At 41.0% G+C, this 21,173-nt stretch overlaps 1 protein-coding gene across 13 annotated transcripts in view; it reads left to right on the forward strand.

Moving 5' to 3' along the window:
- Positions 1–21,173, forward strand: part of PTK2 (protein tyrosine kinase 2) — a 299,782-nt gene that overhangs the window by 151,341 nt on the left and 127,268 nt on the right. For all 13 annotated transcript variants that reach the window (XM_073230260.1, XM_073230262.1, XM_073230268.1 and 10 more), the window contains one exon: positions 13,617–13,671. In XM_073230260.1, coding sequence (XP_073086361.1) covers positions 13,617–13,671 — 55 coding nt within the window. The remainder of the gene's footprint in view (positions 1–13,616; positions 13,672–21,173) is intronic.

The following is a 21,173-nucleotide window of genomic DNA, read 5'->3' on the forward strand; positions in this document are numbered from 1 at the left end:
TTAGGCAGAGGGAGAACCCCCAGCCTGCTGAACCCTATTTTGGGCCAGCTGGGGAGATGTGTGCAAGAGCCAGCACCGGGAGGCTCTTTCCTCCTGGCAGGCACCAGTCCTGTTTACCAGCACCCCCTGCCATCTCAGTAGGCCACATGGAGGGCAGCTCAAGCCCTGCAGCCTGGCACACATGTGCAGCCCAGTCCTGGGAGCTCTTTCCTCCTGGCATGTGCTGGTGCTGCTTGCCTGCGCCCCCACCATTGCAGCAGGTTGGAGGGAGAGCAGCTACAGAGAGTATTCTCCCCATTCCCATGGTCAGCTGACAGCCCACACAGCCCACCTGAAATCAGAACACCAGGAACAAGGCAGGCAGGTGCCACACCCACTGCACGCCAACAGCTGGGCTCCCACACAAGAAATTGAACTTCTGGGCACTAGAGGGCTCCTCCTACACAAATCTGTTACCCCATAAGAAACACTTAAAAAAAAAAAAATGAAGAGAATTTGGTCCAAACAAAAATCCAAGGAAAAAACGCCAGAAAGAGAGCTTAGTGAAACTGAAATCGCTAATCTTCTTGATAAAGATTTCAAAACAAAAGTCATAAACAGGCTCACAGAGCTTCAGAAAAATATTCAAGATCTCAGGGAAGACTTCAGCAAAGAGAAATTTTGAAATATACCCTATCTGAAAAGAAACATACAATGGAGGGATTTAAAAGTAGATAAGATAAGGTAGAGGAGGCAGTAAATGAAATAGAAATTAGAAAACAGGAAAACAAGAGAAACAGCGACAAAAAGGGACCTGTAGGAAAGAAAGAATATTAACAGACCTGTGTGACCAATCCAAATGGAACAATATGCACATTATAGGGGTTCCAGAGGAAGAAGAGATGAAGAGAAAGTCTCTTTGAGGAAATAATTGTTGAAAATATACCCAGTCTGGGGAAGGAAATAGTCACACAGGTCATGGAAGTGCAGAGATCTCTCAACCCAAGGAACCCTAGAAAGACAACACCAGGAGATATAATAATTAAAATGGCAAAGATCAAAGACAAGGAGAGAAAAAACACTTATAAAGGAAAGCCCATCAGGCTATCAGCAGACTTCTCAGCAGAAACCTTACAGGCCAGAAGGGAGTGGCCTGATACATGTAATGCAGTGAAGCAGATAGGCCTCCAGCCAAAAATACCCTACTCGGCAAGATTATCATTTAAGTTTGAAGCAGGGATTAAACAATTTCCAGATAAGCAAAAGTTGAGGGAATTTACCTTCCACAAACTGTCTCTACAGCATATTTTGGATAGACTGCTATACATGGAAGTGTTCCTAAGGCTAAATAGTTGTCACCAGAGACAATAAAACCACAGTAAGGAAAGTAGACCAGTTAATTACTAAGCAAATGCAAAGTTAAATCAACTACCCACAAAGTCAGTCAAGAGATCCACAAAGTATAGAATATGACACAATATATAGAGTGGAGGAGGAAGAAGGAGGGGAGGGGAAAAGAAAACCTTTAGATTGTTATTTGCAATAGAGTAATAAGCGATTTAAGCTAGACTGTTAGACAGTAAGGAAGATATCCTTGAGCCTTTGGTAACCATGAATCCAGAGCCTGGAATGGCAATAAGTACATATCTGTTGATAATCACCCTAACTGTAAATGGACTGAATGCACCAATCAAAAGACACAGAGTTACAGAATGGATAAAAAACAAGACCTGTCTATATGCTGCCTACAAGAGACTCACTTCAGACCCAAAGATGTACACACACTGAAAGTGAAGGGATGGAAAAGATATTTCATGCAAATAATAGGGAGAAAAAAGCAGGAGCAGTACTTGCATCAGACAAAAAAGACTTGAAAACAAAGAAAGTTATAAGAGACAAAGAAGGACATTACATAATGATAAAGGGGTCAGTCCAACAAGAGGATATAACCATTATAAATATCAATGCACCCAATACAGGAGCACCTACATATGTGAAACAAATACTAGCAGAATTAAAGGGGGAAACAGAATGCAACACATTCACTTTAGGAGACCAACACACCACTCAAACCAAAAGACAGATCAACCCGACAGAAAATAAATAAGGAGACAGAGGCACTAAATAGTACACTAGAACTGATGGACCTAGAAGACATCTACAGAACTCTCCACCCAAAAGCAGCAGGATACACATTCTTCTCAAGTGTACATGGAACATTTTCAAGAATAGATCACATACTAGGCCACAAAAAGAACCTCAGTAAACTCAGAAAGATTGAAATTGTGTCAACCAGCTTCTCAGACCATAAAGGTATGAAACTAGAAATAAATTATGCAAAGAAAACAAAAAAAACCCCACAAACACATGGAGGTTTAACAACGTGCTCCTAAATAATCAATGGATCAGTAACCAAATGAAAACAGATTAAACAATATATGGAGACAAATGAAAACAACAACTCAACACCCAAAACCTGTGGAATGCAGCAAAGGCAGTTCTAAGAGGAAAGTATATAACAATACAGGCTTACCTCAAGGAAGAAGAACAATCCCAAATGAATAGTCTAAACTCACAATTAGTGAAAGTAGAAAAGAAAAACAAATGAAGCCCAAAGTCCGTAGAAGGAGGGACATAATAAAGATCGGAGCAGAAGTAAATAAAATTGAGAAGAATAAAATAGAATGAATGAAAGCAGGAGCTGGTTCTTTGAGAAAATAAAATAGGTAACCTCCTAGCCAGATTTATCAAGAAAACAAGAGAGTACACACATAAACAATCAGAAATGAAAAAGAAAAAATCACAATGGACACCATGAAAATTGGTGGAAAATTTTGGAATGGAAAACAAAGAATTATTAGAGGATACTCTGAAAAATTATATGCCAACAAGTTGGACAATGTAGAAGAAATGGACAACTTTCTAGAAAAATACAACCTTCCAAGGCTGACCCAGGAAGAAACAGAAAATCTGAACAGACCAATTACCAGCAATGAAATTGAATTGGTAGACAAAAAACTACCTAAGGACAAAACTCCTGGACGAGATGGTTTCACCACTGAATTTTATCAAACATTTAGTGAAGACCTAATACCCAGCCTCCAAACTCATTCTATGAGGCCAGCATCACTCTAATGCCAAAATCAGGGAAAGACACCACACACAAAAAAAATTACAGACCAATATGTCTGATGAACGTAGATGTGGAAATACTTAACAATATATTAGCAAACAATTCAAAAATACATCAAAAAGATCATCCATCATGATCAAGTAGGATTTATTCCAGGGATGCAAGGATGGTACAATATTTGAAAAATCCATCAACATCAGCCACTAACTACATCACCAGAAAGAAGGGCAAAAACCACATGTTCATCTCCATAGATGTTGAAAAAGCATTTGACATAATTCAACATCCATTCATGATAAAAACTCAAAAAAATGGATATAGAGCGCAAGTACCTCGATGTAACAGAGGTTATATATGGCAAACCCCCAGCCAACATCATACTTAACCACGAGAAGCTGAAAGCTTTTCCTTTAAAATTGGGAACAAGACAAGGATGGCCACTCTCCCCACTTTTATTCAACACAGTTTTGGAGGTCCTAGCCACAGCAATCAGACAACACAAAGAAATAAAAGGCATCCAGATTGGTAAGGAAGAAGTTAAACTGTCACTCTTTGAAGATGATGTGATATCATACATAGAAAACCCTAAAGTCCTGGTTCCACCATTGACTAGCTCTTCCACTACTGTCCTTAGATTAGTAAAGCTCTTTGCTTCTGTTTACAAAATAGCTTTACAAAGGTAATACATTTTAGCTGAAGAAAATTCAGACTATACTAAGAAAACTAAGAAAGAAATCAGATCCCATCAGTGTTAACCACCTTCACAGTCTTGGTAAGTATAGCACCCCTCTAAATAGACATGTGCGCACAATGCAACATGTGGTCCAGTAAACAAGTAACAATACTGTACATGCATCCTGCATTTTAAAAATTGCATTTATTTATTTTTTATTTTGGTATCATTAATATACAATCACATGAGCAACAGTGTGGTTACTAGATTCCCCCCATTGTCAAGTCCCCACCACATACCCCATTACAGTCACTGTCCATCAGTGTAGTAAGATGCCATAGAGTCACTGCTTGTCTTCTCTGTGCTGTACTGCCTTCTTCATGCCCCCCTACTACATTACGTGTGCTAATCGTAATGCCCCTTATTCCCCTTCTCCCTCCCTTCCTACCCACTCCCCCCAGGTCCCTTTCCCTTTGGTAACTGTTAGTCCATTCTTGGGTTCTGTGATTCTGCTGCTGTTTTGTTCCTTCAGTTTTTGCTTTGTTCTTATGCTCCACGGATGAGTGAAATCATTTGGCACTTGTCTTTCCCTGCCTGGCTTATTTCACTGAGCATAATACCCTCTAGCTCCATCCATGTTGTTGCAAATGGTAGGATTTGTTTTCTTCTGACATCCTGCATTTTTTATTCAGCCTTATTCTGCAAAAATGTTTTCATGTGACTAAATATATATTAGCATATTATTCTATCAAATTGGTGTATAATACTGTGTTTTAACCAGTCACCTAATGGCAGACATTCAGGTTAATAATAGTGTAAGGCAAAGTCACCATTTTTCATTGTTTTTGCCTGTCTGATAGGCAACAAATAGCTTGTTTTATTTACATTAGTTTGATTGTTGTTGATATTAAACACCTTCCCATTATAGGCCATTTTATATTCCTTTTGTAAATTGGCTGTATTTTTCATTAGTTATTCCATGTTTGTTATTTTCTTATTAAGAGATCTTTGTCATATTAACCATGTTTGTAATATTTGTTCTATATATTTTTTACAATTTGTCTTTGTTTCTCAACCATGATTATATGGCTTTTCATTAGGTAGTTTTCTTTTTTCAAGTAGCAAAATATGTCAGTTATTTTCATTTTGGTTTTGAGTTTCAAGACGTGATATTCTAAAACTTTAGTGGAATTATTTCTATTTTTACATTTCCCAATGTGTGGCTATTTTGTAAAAGTTGTCCTTTTTCAGTTAACTTTCAGCTTAATCACATTTTGGTCAGAGTGCTCTGTGTGATAATAGCTTCCTTGGCTGTTGTTGAGGCTCTTTTTGGATTAGTAGAAGATCATTTCCAGTAATTTCTTATGAAAAAATTTCAAACATACAAAAAGTTGAAAGAATTGTGCAGTGAACGTATATCTGCTACCTAGAATCCTAAGCTATTAACATTTTGCTATATTTGCTTATTTAATCAGTTTTTATAAATGTTTTAGCATGGTTTTAAAAATGCGTTTTCTAATCAAGCTTGTTAATGTCTTTCTTTTACTGATATGTTGTCTCTTGACATGCCAGTGACTAAGAAGGTAGGAATCTCCCTCTATGATAATGGCTGCGCCAGTTTCTTTGTGAAGGTCTTATTTTTTTTGCTTTATATCTTGGGCTTTTTAAACTCAGCATATACACAGAATGATTATGTCTTCTTGGTAAATTGAATCTTGTGTCATAGTGATCCTCAGTATGCCCAATATTTTTTTGTTTTTTAAGGTTTTCTCCCTCAAAGTCTGTTTTGCCTTCTTTAGCTTAGCAGTGGCCTAGTTTATATTTTCCATTTTTTACTTTCAATTTTTTTTCCTATGTCCTCACACTTTTTAGATGTGTCTCTTAGAAAACATCATAGAGCAAGATTTCCCAAGCCTGGTTTGCTGAGTCTTTCTTTTAACTGATAGGTTTAATTTTGTTTTCTTTTTTCAGAGTGGGGTGTGTATGTGTGTGGGTTTTTTCTATTTCTTAATTGGTTTTCATATTCCAAATTTTCTTCTCTATTGACTTAGAAATGTATAAACTATTTCTACTCTCTTATTAGTTACTCTAACATTTTACCCTTTATATTGGCTGAACCAAATCTAATTTTAAAATTCTTTTAAATAATACAGGGACCTTGGGACATCTTAAGTCTCTCTGCCTCCTTCTATCTTAACCCTCCAGTTCCCCAGTGATTTTAGCTCTTTCTTACTTAAACCCCAAATATTAGACATTATTTTTATTATGTATGGACATTGTGTATTGAACTTCATAATTTTTGTTATTTGATTTCTTAAACATTCTTTTGTCCATCTCACACTACCCTTCTGGTGTCCTTTCCCTTCAAATATATTGATCAGATCTTGTATTTTCTCCACATAAGATAACATGGCTGTTGATGAATCTGTTGGTGTGTTTCTTTGTGGCTGACCGTTCTTCTAAGGTCTCCGTGGTTTTGGTCTTTTCCAAGTGCACTCACGTCTTAGGCTTGGGTTTCTTTTTATAAGCCCAGCTTGAAACATGATGCACTTCTTGACTCTGTGAATTCATGTTTTTCAACTGGAAAATATATGCCATTATCTCTTTAATTGTCCACTAGATGTATTTTTGACCTCTAAATCTCTTAACATCTTCAGTATTTTACATTTGTATTTTTCTCTGTGGCAGGGTGTGTGTAATTTATTTAGATTTTTCTTCTGAATACTTAATTCCTGTCATACCCTGTCCATTCAGTTTTCATTTCCCCGTTTATATCTTTGCCTTCTGGAAGACCCTTTCCTGCAGTGTAATCTGCTCCTCATTCCCTGTAACCCCTTGTTGCATGCTCATGGGTGGGATCGCGCCATATTTCTTGTAGCCTTTCATGCATAGCTGTTTTGTGTTCTGTCTGACAACGCCTGCGGGATGCTGGGGTGTCTCAGTCTGCTGTTACTTTGACTCACCCCCGGGGGGCTTGAAGCAGAGCCTGGTGACATGCATGATATTGGGCAAGCAGGACTCCAGAGGGGCTTCGTTTATGCTGCTCCAGCTTCTTTGAGAGCTGGGGAATGAGTGGCACAGCTCCAGCCTCCAGGCTCTGTGCCAGAGTGCCCGGCCCTCACCCCACTGTCAGACAGCGTGGAGTCCAGACCACAAGGCGGCTCCCACCGCAGCAGACTGGGAAGTCGCTGTGCCCTCCTGCAGCCCACGGCTGAGTGGGCAGGGTCTACCCGCCTACCTGCCTGTCGTCACTCTGTTGGTGAGACCTTCTTCGTTGGAGCTCAGCCTGGCTTTTTGGTGTCAGTTTTCCTTTTTCTTAAAGTATATATTTAGAAATTTTTAAAAATATGACTGTGATGGTAAAATTCTGTTTCTGTCATTTTCTCAGTTTCTTTATTTCACCCTTGGTTTTGAAAGGTGGTTTTACTCAGTGAACAATTGTAGATTAATCATTATTTTTTCTTAATACTTTTAAGATTTTTAAAGCGATCCCTTTGGTTCTGTCTTCCACCACAGGCTAGAAAGGATAATGCCAGGGCTTTGCAGTGGTGCCAGCTGAGCGGTGGTGTGGCTGCACGCAGAGCCCGCTCCCCCTCCAGTGGCTCAGCATTTCCATTCCTAGTGACCCGGGGCCATTCGGAAATGTATGCATCTGCCCATTATGGAAAGCGAGTACACAAGAATGCAAAACGTTACCTGTTCTGCCTGTTCCGTATTAGTTTATTTTAGGATTCTTTTTCCTTGCCAGTAGAGAGAAAAATTATGAAATAGTCCACATAGTTGGCTAGTTTCTACCAGAAAATTTAAAGATAGTCTCAGTTAGTTAAAGTTGAATGAAGAATACCCTGCAACTTTACCACATGTCAAAACAACTATTTTGAATTATGCTAAAAATAATGAGGCCCAACTTCTGAGGGTGAGAAAAAGTGCTTTCTAGAAGCTTCTGTATTTTTTCTTCAAACCACCTGTAAGAACTGATCAGTCTTTCTTCCCACGCCTTTCTAGCCTTGGTGGAAACAAGGCACCTTTTCTTAGGCAAAGAGGAGGTACATTGCTGTGAATTCACCCTGTTTCTGTCCCTAGAACTTCACCTCCTGGGAACTAGCCAGAGCGCAAACAAATTAGACTTTTATTTACATCTTTTGCAGATCAGAGGTAAAGGGAAGAGAAGGCGGCAGCCATAGACGGTCAGATAAAATAGTTTAGGAAACTTGTTTTTTTATCAAGCTTAAAACTGCATTGCTGACAATGACAGATTAAACCAAAATAAGCTAATAATACAGTGTTCACATTATGGCTCATGATGTGATATTGTAGAAGGAAGAATCTTACGTACCCATGATTCTTTTTCAAGCTATTGAATTTATTGTGAAGTTATTATAAATGAATCACTTTTTGATTCTGCTCATTTCCTGTTAAGTGGTTTGCTTTTTTTTAGAAATTTGTTTTTAATCATCTTTGCATTTAATGAATTTTGCTGCTGTTGTTTGCAAAATTGTCTCTCTTCTCTATGGGAATGTAAGCTGCATTGATGTGGGGACCTCTGGTATTCTCAGTCCTTAGCTGAGTCTGACATGAATCAAATTTAAAATTAGCTGAGGTTAAGTGTGCTTCTCCTCTTCCATTGTCTTGCCAGTCATAGTCACATGTTTTCTTGGCACCTGTAACAGGGTATCAGAGGAGAGGATGCAGGCAGATTTGGCATGAATTGGCAGTGGTTCACTGAGATACAAGGTCAATTCTCTTTCATACAGAACAAGTCCTAGGCAGTCAGTGTTCCTCTCCGCAAGGGTGCCAGGCCACCCCATCATCGACAGCATGCCATCTCATGGCCTAGCACGGCTGGTGGGCCTTACCTGCCACATTTGTATTCCAGACCCAAGGACGAGAAAGAGGTGGACATTCGCTCCGACCCTGTCCCCACTTCAAGGACACATTGTATTATATTACTTTTCTCTTAGAGGAACATGGCTGATTCATAGCCAAGTGGCCCCACCTGGCCAGCAGCAGGGAGGAATGCAGTGTATACCTGGGAAGAAAAAGAACAGCAGGATGAAACAGAGAGCAGTCTCTACTGTAGGGAGAGAACTTGAGTACTTTCCAGTTTTTAAGAGGCTTAAGGTATCATTTTAGAAGTTAAAGTACCTTTGTACTTTTAAATTAATACTCAATTCTCAGAGTTTGGAGGCAAGGATAAGATAGATACTATATGAAAATGCACGTTTTAGTTATATTTTGGAGTCGATTTTGGTTGCTTTTTGCCTTTAAACCTTGGAAGAAACATGTCCACAAAGTATTAAAAAAAGTTAACAGATAAAATCAGGTCTTCTCAGAAGTAGTGCCAAAGGAGAAGTAAATTTATCCTTGTTGCAAGAATTCACTTACAGTAAGCTTAATTGCTTTTTAATGTGTAAGTAAAGCCAGTTCCCCCCTCAGGCCTCCCAGGCCCATTGTGCGTGGGTTTGTGGACATGATACCCCGGGCCGGACAAGGCCGCAGGCTGGGCGCATCGAGGCGATATCTGCACGCCCCGAGTTCACCCGCGCCAGTCGCTGTTGTGTGTGGTGGGAGGGGCGAGCGGCCTCATCAGTCCGACCAAACAGGGTGAGACCGTTTCCTTTGAAGGACATGGTTAAACATCAGTTAAGAAAAATCTGGCTTAAAATTAATCACCAATACAAGTTTTAAGCCCCAGAAACCCTAATCTCAATATTTGAAGTCTTGTTATCTGAGGCACCTCTTGCGCCCTGTGCCGGTACCTGGGGCACCCCTCGTGCCCTGTGCCGGTACCTGGGGCACCCCTCGCGCCCTGTGCCGGTACCTGGGGCACCCCTTGCACTCCTCTGCTGGTACCTGAGGCACCCCTCGCGCCCTGTACAGGTACTTGAGATGCTGTGTTCTCACTTGAGAAGAGGGAATGTGTTGGAATGGTTTCTCTGCCCCATTATCTAATGTGGGGCCTCATATGAGTGAGTAAATGAGTACAGTCTTGCTTTCTTTGAAACTTAAAGCAAACTAATTTGAATCTCAGAGTCTAGGTAACAAACCCTTTTGCTGCTAAGAGAAAAGTAAGAACTAGTAACTGCAGCACATGGACAGGCAGCCCCAGCCGAAGGGTTGGGTTGTCGAACAACTCACAGCTGCCCCCTGTAAGACCCGCTGTGTCTTTGTGGCAGGATGCCCTCCGTGCCACCCCGGCTTCTTCCCCCGGCCTCATGAGCAGCCCATGGGAACACTGTGTGCTTGCGCTGTGCAAGCGGGACCCAGCCTCCCTGCATTTCACCCACCCTGCCCTTACTGAAGAGCTCTAGAGAGTCAGGGTGGATGCCTAGGTTCATTGTTCTAACCCAGCACTGACATTACAGCTTTCTGTGATGGTGGAAATGCCCCGTCTGTCCCAGCCAGTATGGTAGCCATTATTAGCCCCATGAGGCAGGCTCCTGAGCACTTGAAATGTAACTAATGCAACTGGGAGCTAGATTTTTAATTTAACTAACTTGAGTGTAAATAGCTTCTTGTGGCTATGGAGTGGGCGACACAGCTCTCACCTAATAGCAATACCTTGTTAGCTGTGCATGGATTAAAAAGCTTCCTGGGAACCCATATGCGAGTCTAACGACCTAATGCTTGTAGAAATTAGGGTTTGGCAATATTCTAAAAGTTTCGTGTAAGCCATTTTTTTTTGTCAAATCAGTCTACGTGCATTTCTGATACCCTTTGACAATTTTTTATATAGTAAAGAATTACTTTATAATAAAGGCCAGTAGTTGTATTTTGTTTATGAAGCATAAGTAGTATTTATTGGCTTATTCACATTATCTCACAGTTGTGGAGTTCGGGCTCAAATGAGTTTTATGTCACATAAAGCTTAAAGCTGAACTACTACAGGTAAGCGTACTTATTGTAATCCAGTGCTGGGTATGCAGCTTGGAAAGAGGCTGTCTCATATTAAAAATGGGACAGGCTGCATGTCCCTGCCTGATTTCCTAAGAGGATTTAAATTTGGATAATAGGCGTTCCCTGAAACTTTGAATATCCCACCTTAAGTGCTCCCCAGAGTTTCTCAGCATCCTCCACCATGAAGCCTGGAGTCGACTGGCTTCTTGATGAGATTAACAAAATGTGCAAGGGTGTCATAGTTGGATTTTTCCAGTGATTTTGTGTGCTTTGGCCTCTTTTTTTTTTTTTAAGGTATCATTGATAATCTTACGAAGATTTCACGTGAGCAACATGTAGTTACTACATTCACCCCTATTATCGAGTTCCCACACACACACCCCACCTCAATCACTGTCCATCAGCGTAGTAAGATATTTTGGCCTCATTTTTATTTTCTCACTTGTCAGATGCCCCATTTAAAAGAGTTCTAATGTATAGACAAATGTTACAAATTCATATTACTTAAAAGTATTACTTTTAAGTAAAAACTAAAATTAAATTGGAATTTAATTTAGTAGGAAAAAACTAAGTTGCCTACTTGCTAAGCATTAGTTGGCCTCAGCTTTTTTTCCCAGATGTAGTTGTCTTCACCTTGAAAGTAAAAGCAACAGCTAGTAATAGACTTTGTTTTCACAAAGAAATATGTTCTGTCTCATTTTTCTTGATACATACACACTCTTGGCCCATCTTTAATTTTCCCATCTTTGACAGAAATGAGTATGATAAATTCTTCACTTTCCACTTGACTCTAAGAAAAACAGTTGTATAACTGGCTGACTAATGGCAGTGGACAATTCACAGTTGGGAAAAGGACATGCCCTGCCCTGGTCTTTCCCTTCATCCAAAGACTTCTGTGACCAGCCGCCTCCTTGAAATCCCCACTAAGAGGTTGCCTATGCATGGTTCCAGCCCAACATGTCTGAGGCAGGACTGGCACCCATACCCTCCTGTCTCAGGACATGGTGTCAGTGTTTCCTCGCCATCTTCATTCTGTCTCTCTCACGTGTCCCACCGTTCAGCACTGTGGGCTCTGTGTCTGAAACATCGCCTCTCTCCACTTCTCACTGCCTCTGCTGCCCACCCTCCCACTGTCTGTTCCCTGGGTCACCTGCTCTTCCAGCTTGTATCCTCCTCTCCTCCCCCACCCCGCCCTCCCTCCCCCTGCCCTCCAGTATATTGTGCTATGGCAGAATCTGCTCAAAACAATAGGTCATCAGGCAGGTGGACCAAACTCGCACCAGACAGGAGAGATGTCTGTGGAATTTCTGGAGGCAAGAAAACTGCCCCTTAGAGTTCTAGAGACCTGACACACCCCAGTTTCATCCTCAGCAGCACTGCATGCAGGAGGGGTAGGCACCCCCGTTTTACACACAGATAACCTGGCGCTTACAGGTGTTAGTAGCCAGATCCATCCTTTGGCAAAGCAAAGATGCCAGTCCAGGACTCTGTTTGGAAAGAAGTGCTTTTTATTATGGAATAGTTGCCTTACAAGGAAAATAGGGAAGAAAATGCTTAGGACAATGCCTTAAAGATTCTGGTGTTTTTCCTTCATGTGTTTATTTTCGTACTTCCCATAGTGATTAGCACCAAAACCCTTAAAATGCAAAGCCCTCGCCGCTTAGGAGGCAACAAGAAAAGGAAGAACTTGGGTGCTCAGTCTCCCTCGTCACATCCTAAAAAGCAGAGTGGGTGCTGCAGATCTGAAAAGACAAGGAAGGGAGGTTACAAATAAAAGTGGTCAGAAAATTAAATGGAAAACCAGTGTACTGTGACTCAAGTGGTAGTTAAAGTCAGAAAAGTCATGTCATTGAAACTGAGGAAGAATTGTATAAGGAGGTAGTGAACATAATAGCAGAACAAAAAAGAATGAGAACCGAGACCAGTTTTGGATTTAGGGAGGTCGCTAGTTTAGGCACTAACTAGTCATCAGATTGCAGAGAAGGAGATGAAAATGTTTGGATGTAGGATGGACCATAAAAACTTGGATATCTTTGGTTTTGTTTATAATGCTAGCTAAGTTACAGACGAAGAAGCCCTTGTTTTATTTATTATTTGATATTTTATATTCAGTTTATTATTTCCTTTTATAATTCTGAACAGATACCTGTATTCACTTTTCTCCTCCTTTAACCTTTTGTATTTGCCACGCAGTCTCCTGACCTTCCTCAGTGTCTAGGGGCCTTGTTTTGTCTCACTAGCACAGACTGCCATCTAGTGGCCAAGCCTGGGTCACTTAGAACCAAAGTAAGCAGGAAAAAAGCATGAGCTATTCTTGCCCATCTATTTTCTCAGCCAGAGAGCTTTGAGGCTCGACTTTTGGCAAATCACTTGATTTTGTTTTATTTTTTTGTTTCCTATGTGAAACTGAGATGATAAACCTTGATTAGATAAATGAATTCCTTAATCAAAGAAGTTTCTTTTAAGAAAAAGAGTCAACTTTTATGTTTAATCCAAGGGATTTTTTTTCAACTTCCATGGTATATCCTTTGTCTTTCCCTAATCAGGCCAGTCTACTTTCTCTGCAAATATATTATTACCAGGTTGTACCTGATGTTTGTAAGGCTAATCTTCAAGCAGTGTTTGAAAAAGAACAGTTTGTTTATACATTGTAATTTGCAAAGAGGCAATATTTTAGAAGGGTTTTCATCATAAGGGTTAAAAAAAGAAAGGCTTTTTACTATTTAAGCCAACTTGCATTGCTGTTTTCTGTACAAATCTAGAAAAGGACTTGTCTTACCCTTTTGTGACTATGCTGGTAAATTGGGGCTTTCGTGGACCTAGTTCTTCCTGTATAATGTGTGGACGGTAAACGGACTGCCTTTATGTTCTTGCAACAGTGTCATTAACTGATTAGTGGTGTTACTTGTTAATATGCTGCTTTTTATATTTCAGAAAAGATGTTGGTTTGAAGCGGTTTTTTCCTCGGAGTTTACTGGATTCTGTCAAGGTAACTAATCTGCTTTATTATAATCAGATGACCACATTATACAAATACTTCCTTTGTGGTATGTGGTTTTTCTCATTTACATGTAAAATTTATAATACAAAAAGCTGACAGTTATTCTAATCATATTTATGGCAAGTAGCTCTTTATAAAATATAGCTTTCTCTCAAAAAACATAGCCCCACTTCTTGGTTGTGTGTAATACTTAGTTAAGTCCAAATCTAGGAAAGTTGCATGTACAGTAATCGCAACACCTTGTCATGTAGGTCTTTACGGTCTCAGGTGTTTCAACACACAGGCAAAGAGGCGGAGTGCGCAGGGGTCACGGTGGTGGCCGAATGCGCAAGTGCATTCTGAAGACCTGTCTTCATGCTGCGGCCATGGGGACTCTCCTGCTCACTGCTAACTTGTGAAGAGCAGCATCTTATCCCTTCCTGAACTTCCCACTGCAGGGAGAACGCCCAGGCACTGGGAAAGGTGCTTCCTCGCCCAACCCAGAACACGTGCCAGGACAATCAAGTGCGGTGGGAGGACCCTGACTGGGTCAAGGCAGAGTCTGGCTCAGAGGACCTCTGCCATTTACTAGCCTCATACTCTTGGGCCTGGTTTCTTATTTCCACAATGAAGAAAATAATATTCTGTAGAGTTGGTGTTACTATTTAACAGATTTATGTGTGTGTGTGTGTGTACATACATATATATATATATTAATACAGTACCTGTTACAGTACAGTTCATAAAAGGTGGCTGTTACTGCTCTTTTTATCACAAAGGTTGTGTTCTACACCAGAACAGCCATATGGAAGACTCCCTCATCACCTGAGGCCCAAGCAGGATAAGATGTGTGTTATGAGAGAATGTAGCATAATGGTTAAGAAAAATGGTTCTGAACCAGACTGCCTTGGTGAGAATTCTGACTTCTTCAAATTGAATTGCATGGGAATTTGGCCAAGTTACTGCAGCTTCCTGTCTTTCAGTGTCCACATCTGTAAATGGGGATAAGACCACTTTCTAAAACGCAGAGTTCACACAAAGATTAAATGGGTTAATAGGTAAAGTCTCAGAACAGTGGGTGTCGAAAGAACTGACTGGGTGTTACCCATAATGAAGAGAAGAGTGAGCACCGTGTCATCACTAGTAGCGGCGACATGCCGGATCATCTCCTACTGCATGATCTGAGATGCATCTCCACACAGGAGTTTCTTGTTGGTTGTAGAGTTGGCTCCGGGTTTGTTGCCTGTCCCTGGGTCACAGTGTTGGTTCAGTCCATCAGATGCAACCCTTGCCAGAAGTCCTGTGTCCAGCTCTCCAGTCCTGCTTGCTCTCCATCCCGTCAGGAGCAGGGCCGCTGGGGCTGGGACTGATTTCTCCTAGTCCGTCTTCTCAGCCTAAATGGGGAGGCATGATGGCCCTCCCATCCTCACGTGGCTGCTTGATACTCTAGGGAAATGGGTACACAGTGTCTGTTGTGAAGTGGAAAGTGCTCTGTGAACGTGAGAAGGTGTGTTGGAGCAGTAGAGAAGTGTACTCCTTAGTATTCCCAGTGCTGCCACTTTGTTTTGTTTTCATTGATGTTTCCTGATCTGTTAATGAACTTCTGGGATGAATGGTGGGGAAGCCCAGTCCGGCAGCGCTCTCCACATGGTGAAGGCAGGACGGTGGGGGTTGGACCCTGCTGCCACCAACAGGTGGCCTGCAGCCCACTGACATGAGTAAACTGGCTCTGGTGTGGCAGTCAGAGGACCAAGAGCTTTATGTGGAGCTTGTCATGGTGGAAGGGGTTGGAGGCAAAATCCAGGGTCCATGGAGGTATGTGAGAATGGCAGAGTTGTGTTGTTCTGGAGGCTTATTAGGTGTGGTTGGTCATCCTCTTGTGGACGGGAGGATAGGAGACTCAGTTTGTCCTGGAGAGGCCTGGCATGAGCACCAAGAAGACATGGGAAGATCTTGAGTGGAAGGGATGCTTCTCCGCTTAAATCTGTAGTCTGCTGGGGGGCATGGGGGGAGGAGATGTTCAAACAAGTGTAAGACACCATTCATTACTGAGTTTACATTGTCATTGGACAGAAAAGTGCACTGCCCGATGTGAAATGAAAAAGCAGGAAACCATACGGAAATGCTGCATCACGTTAGCAGTGTCATCAGCAGTTCTCAGTTGTGGAGGCCGCAGAACTACTGTAAAGCCTCCCTAAAGCTGTATGTAGGTGAGCACTTATATGAGAGGTCTGACTGCTGTCATTTGGGAGTCCAAGAAATTATTCTACATTTAAAAAGGATTCTCATACTCACAGCAGGGAGCCCTGGGTACAGGTCACAGATGCCACAGTGTCATTGTAGTCTAGGTGACACGGAATGCCTAAGGAGATTCAGTGGAGGACTAGCCCACTCCTCCCCCACAGCCCCAGCCCCCCACGATGAGTCTTTCTCAACCCCAGCTTAAGACCCTCTTCTTTCTGTTCTCACCCCACCATCCTGAGATGGGGAAACACTCTTCTATCTTAAGACCCTGCTCAGTATCTTAATTGTTAATTTCACTTTCTCAGATTTTAATTACATAGTCATTTACCTGTTTGTATCTTGTCTGCTTACCCTCACTGTATTCTAAGATTCATGTGGGCAGAGGTCTGCTGCATTCTCTGCTCTAAACCCTGTTTGGCGTAATACCTGACATACAGTAATGTTTGATAAATCACTGTTTAAACAAAAGAATAAACAACTTTAACAGCAGTTTGACAGATGAATAGAATTGGAGGAACCACTTTCTCGGCAGAGGGACACCGAGAAAGGCATGAAGACAGTAGGACTCTGAAAAGCTGGAGAAGCTTGTTCCCTTGGGTGTGTGTGCGCCGCTGCAGCCATGCTCAGAAGGGGTCCTTCCCTGCTGAGGGTGTGTCCTCTGCAGGCTTCTTTCGGGACATCCCTTGGAGTCCACTGTTGTGAGCTGCCCTGTCCGGACATTGGTGCTGTCCATCTGAGCTCCACCGCAGAGGCAGGCCAAGCCCTGTTTGTGCTCAGGGACACGTGAGGTCCCTGTGGGTGAAAAGTCGCTGTGTATGGGCTCAAACACTGACATAAGGGCGATTAGGTACACTGGGGATTCAGCGCAGATTTCACAACAGGGGAGGGACAATCACTTTTTGGATTATAGAATATAAATCTGACAGCAGCATGGAGGGCAGATTGAAAGGCAGGGTGATCGGGCCAGGGTGCAGAGGCTGTCCTGGGGATACAGAGGGAAGGGACTGACCTTGGGGAACTTGAGAAAATTTCTTATGAGCCTGAGAAATAGCAGTTGTGTTTTTTGAGTTCAGTTGCTGCTGATTTTGATATAAGCAGTAGAGATTATAAAGTTCAGCTACTGCTAGGTATGGATTTATCTAATGATTCATACATGTATTTATTAGAACTCATTTCTCACATACTTTCTAATAAAAAGGGAATCAGTGTAACTGTGTAAAACAAATTATGTATATTTGGCTTCTTAAATCACTTAATTACTGGTTCCAGTCCTTAGGCCAAAATTTCTTTACCTTTACACTTTCAACATTGCACTGATTGTCATCCAATTGTTGAGGGATATGTACTGCTATAAACATATGCCTGTGCAGTATACAGCAACTGCTGTACAAATTGGGCTGTGTTCAGACAGTCCCTTCTTCAAAACTACTGCTGTGAAATGAAGCTTCAACTAACAGGAAATTCACATCAGCTTGCTGTTTCTTCCAGAAGAGCCCTATGGAATAGCTAGACCAAGCAATACTTTGCTTTTCCCAAAACAGGCTATGTCAGTATTTTTGCTTTCCCAGAAGCCTTTTTGTTTTACATGTCTTTTTCCTTCACATCTAGATTTCTAGAGGATTGTTTATAGTGAATGTTCATGCTAAAGGGCCCTGGAAAGTAGAGGGTGTTGGGGGCAAACTGGTGAGATCTGAATTAAGTCTGTAGTTCAGTGAATAGTGTTGTCCCAGTGTTGGTGTCTTACAAGCAGATGTGCTAATGCCATGGAAGGTGTCACCTTTAAGGGGATCTGGGAGAGGGACATTAAGTTCTTTCCCTTATCTTTGCAGATCTTTTGTAAATCTAAAATCAGGTAGCAAGTAAGATAGCCAAATTTCAATTTATTTGAATATAATTCACAGTGGAAATCTAATTTCAGAAGGAGGTATGTGCAGAAATCAACAGTTACCAGGCTTCTGATCTATACAATTCTCAATAAAATAAAGTTTGTTAGTGTACTGTCAGGAACACTTTATTTTATTCTTAGAGGAAATAGTCATGACTCTTATTTCTGTGATTAGCAGTTGACCATTGTGGGCTTAACATTTTGTCAAGCACAGAAGTACCTGCCTTAGTAGACATTTAGCATCAGTGCCAGGCCTCTGCTCTGTGCCAAAACTGGTTACTGAGTGGGGGTGCCCGGAAGAGTGAGACCTGGGGCCTGAATGGGGAGTTACACCTGAGAAAGGCCCCTGTAGCTGGATGAGAAAGAAGCTCCCCATGTTCACTGCAACATTATTCACAAAGCCAGGACATGGAAGCAACCTAAGTGTCCATCCACAGATGAACAGATAAAGATGTGGCGTGTATACACATATACACAATGGAATATTATTCAGCCATAAAAAACGAGCAAATCTTGCCATTTTCATCAACGTGGATTGAACTTGAGGGCATTATGTTAAGTGAAATAAGTCAGAGAAAGACATATGCTATTTAATCTCACTTACGTGTAGAATCTTTAGGAAAAGCAAACAAACAAAAAATCAAGCTCATGGATACAGAGAGCAGATTGGGATTGCCAGAGTGGGGCATGGGGTATGGGTGATGGGGTGATGGGAGTCAGAAGGTGCAAACTTCAGTTAGAAGACATACAAATCAGGAATACTATATTGCATATTTCAAAGTTGCTAAGAGAGTAGATCCTAAAAGTTCTCATCTTAAGAAAAAAAGTGGTTTTTGAGTGTATGAGGTGATTGATGCTAAGTAGACTTACTGTAGTGATCATGTAACATAAAGCTATCAAATCATGTTATACTCCCGAAGCGAATTTTGTTACGTATCAATTGTATCTCAGTTTTTAAAAAGCTGCTTTGCATGTACCATTAATATATTGATATTTAGCATTTGGTTGGTGGATAAATAATTCAGTGTATTCTCAGCTTATTATTATTTTGTTGCAAATTTTCTTATAACCTTTCTATCTGGGAAATCCTTAGAGTTCATTGTTGCCAGCAGCATGTGATAAATTTTGGTGCAGTAATATAAAATGGCTGAATAATAACAGCAGTCTCTGATGATTCAGCCTAATAGTGCTGCTTCATTTTGAAGCTGTCACATTCTGAGTAGTTTTCTGTCTGTGTGTGAATCGGTTTAACATTGAAGAGCATACACAGATAGATGCCTTGTTTCCTGAGCCTTGGCCAACACAAAGCACATGTTGAAGCTCTCCGTATGGGGCCAGCCTGAGCATAACAGTCTTGCTTGTTCCTGCTAGTTCTGGACCAGGAGTGTTAATGCCTATCAAAAATCCAGGAAGTTAGGTTTTATGGAGTATTTTCCTCACCAAGGAAGTAGGAAAGAGCTGATGCTTTCCAAGAAACCTCTCTTAGATAAGCAGGGCCGCTTTCAGACTGCAATGATTTTCTAGCTCTTGTCCAGCTTTGGACACTGGTTTGGAGCCACATTTTTTCTTTTTTTGAGAGGGCATCTCTCACATTTATTGATCAAATGGTTGTTAACAACAATAAAATTCTGTATAGGGGAGTCAGTGCTCAATGTACAATAATTAATCCACGCCAAGCCTAATTCTCGTCAGTCTCCAATCTTCTGAAGCATAACGAACAAGTTCTTACATGGTGAACAAATTCTTACATAGTGAATAAGTTCTTACATGGTGAACAGTGCAAGGGCAGTCATCACAGAAACGTTCGGTTTTGATCATGCATTATGAACTATAAACAATCAGGTCAAATATGAATATTTGATTTTTATACTTGATTTATATGTGAATCCCACATTTCTCCCTTTATTATTATTATTATTGTTGTTGTTGTTGTTAATAAAATGCTGAAGTGGTAGGTAGATGCAAGATAAAGGTAGAAAACATAATTTAGTGCTGTAAGAGAGCAAATGTAGATGATCAGGGTGTGCCTGTAGACTATGTGTTAATCCAAGCTAGACAAGGGCAATAAAACATCCACGGATGCAGAAGATTTCTCTCAAAACAGGGGGGGTGAGGTTCTAAGCCTCACCTCTGTTGATCCCCAATTTCTCACCTGATGGCCCCCCTGCGGCTGTGCCTGTCTTAGGTTGTTCCTCCCTTGAGGAATCTTACCCGTCTCTGGCTAACCAGTCATCTTCCGGGGCCATACAGGGAGATGTAAAGTTGGTAAGTGCGAGAGAAGCCATATTGTTTGAAAAGGTTAGCTTTTTACTTCTTTGCAGATTTATGCCCTGTGGCTTCTATGCCCAGCATTTGTCTTGAGGTGTCTTTACCACTTGGAGGAATTATGATACTCGGTGAATTCGATATGAGGCATGAATTGGATTTAAGGGTTGTAATTAGGAAGGAAGAAGAAAAGCTATAGAGGTAGCAGACGGAAGAAAACATGGGAAGATTGAATATTTCTTTGACATATCTTCTTGTAGAGTAACTTAAGCATGTATAGGCTTTAAACTACTAATTAAATTGTGCACATACATTAATATAATAGGAATACAACTACATAACAAAAGCAGACCTACAATTACCAGCCATATCCAGTAAAACCAAGAAAACCAATTAGGTACCCTAGGCATTTGTGAAAACTTATTAATGATATGATGGATATTGTCTAACTGAATTTGAATAGTTTGAGAAAAATCAGACAAATTAAAACAACACACTCCTGGGAACTGTTCACATCCCATATGTTCTTTTAACAGTAGATAGTCTATAGTCGCACGATTTTGGAGCACTGCAACTTGCACTTCTCCTAATTCTTGGTTGAGTTCCAACAGTATAGATCCAGTCAAATTTGTTGTTTTGCTGTATGCACAGGTCAGCTTAGCTATCTCCTTCTTCATTCCAATGGCAAGTTCAGGAACTGGTGGGATGGATGCAGCTACAACTGCAGCGTCGCCTGGATCTTTGTTGAGGTTTTTTGGTGATCATCTTCTGGTATGACTCTTCCAGAGAGTGCTGATGTTGGAAGTTCTTCTTCATATCGTATCTTAGTTGATTTTCCGGGTAGCCAAATTAGGCTTTGAGCCTCTGTATAAACACAAACGGACCCTTTGCCCACACTTTGATATGCCCTTTATACCATTGTGAAGAACCTATTGAAGATCACCACCCAGGAACTGCTTTTTTTTTTTAAGAGAAAGGAATATTATCAGAAAAGTGTACCTCCATAGCCGATCATCTGACACCCTTTAAGTGATCAAAATTAAGGATATTTAAAGCATGCATTAATCATTGATTTACAGTTAGTTTTATCCTATCTGGGAGTAATCCCCCTTTTCTT

Source organism: Manis javanica, chromosome 2 (assembly GCF_040802235.1).
Source record: "Manis javanica isolate MJ-LG chromosome 2, MJ_LKY, whole genome shotgun sequence".
Classification (NCBI taxonomy): Eukaryota; Metazoa; Chordata; class Mammalia; order Pholidota; family Manidae; genus Manis; species Manis javanica.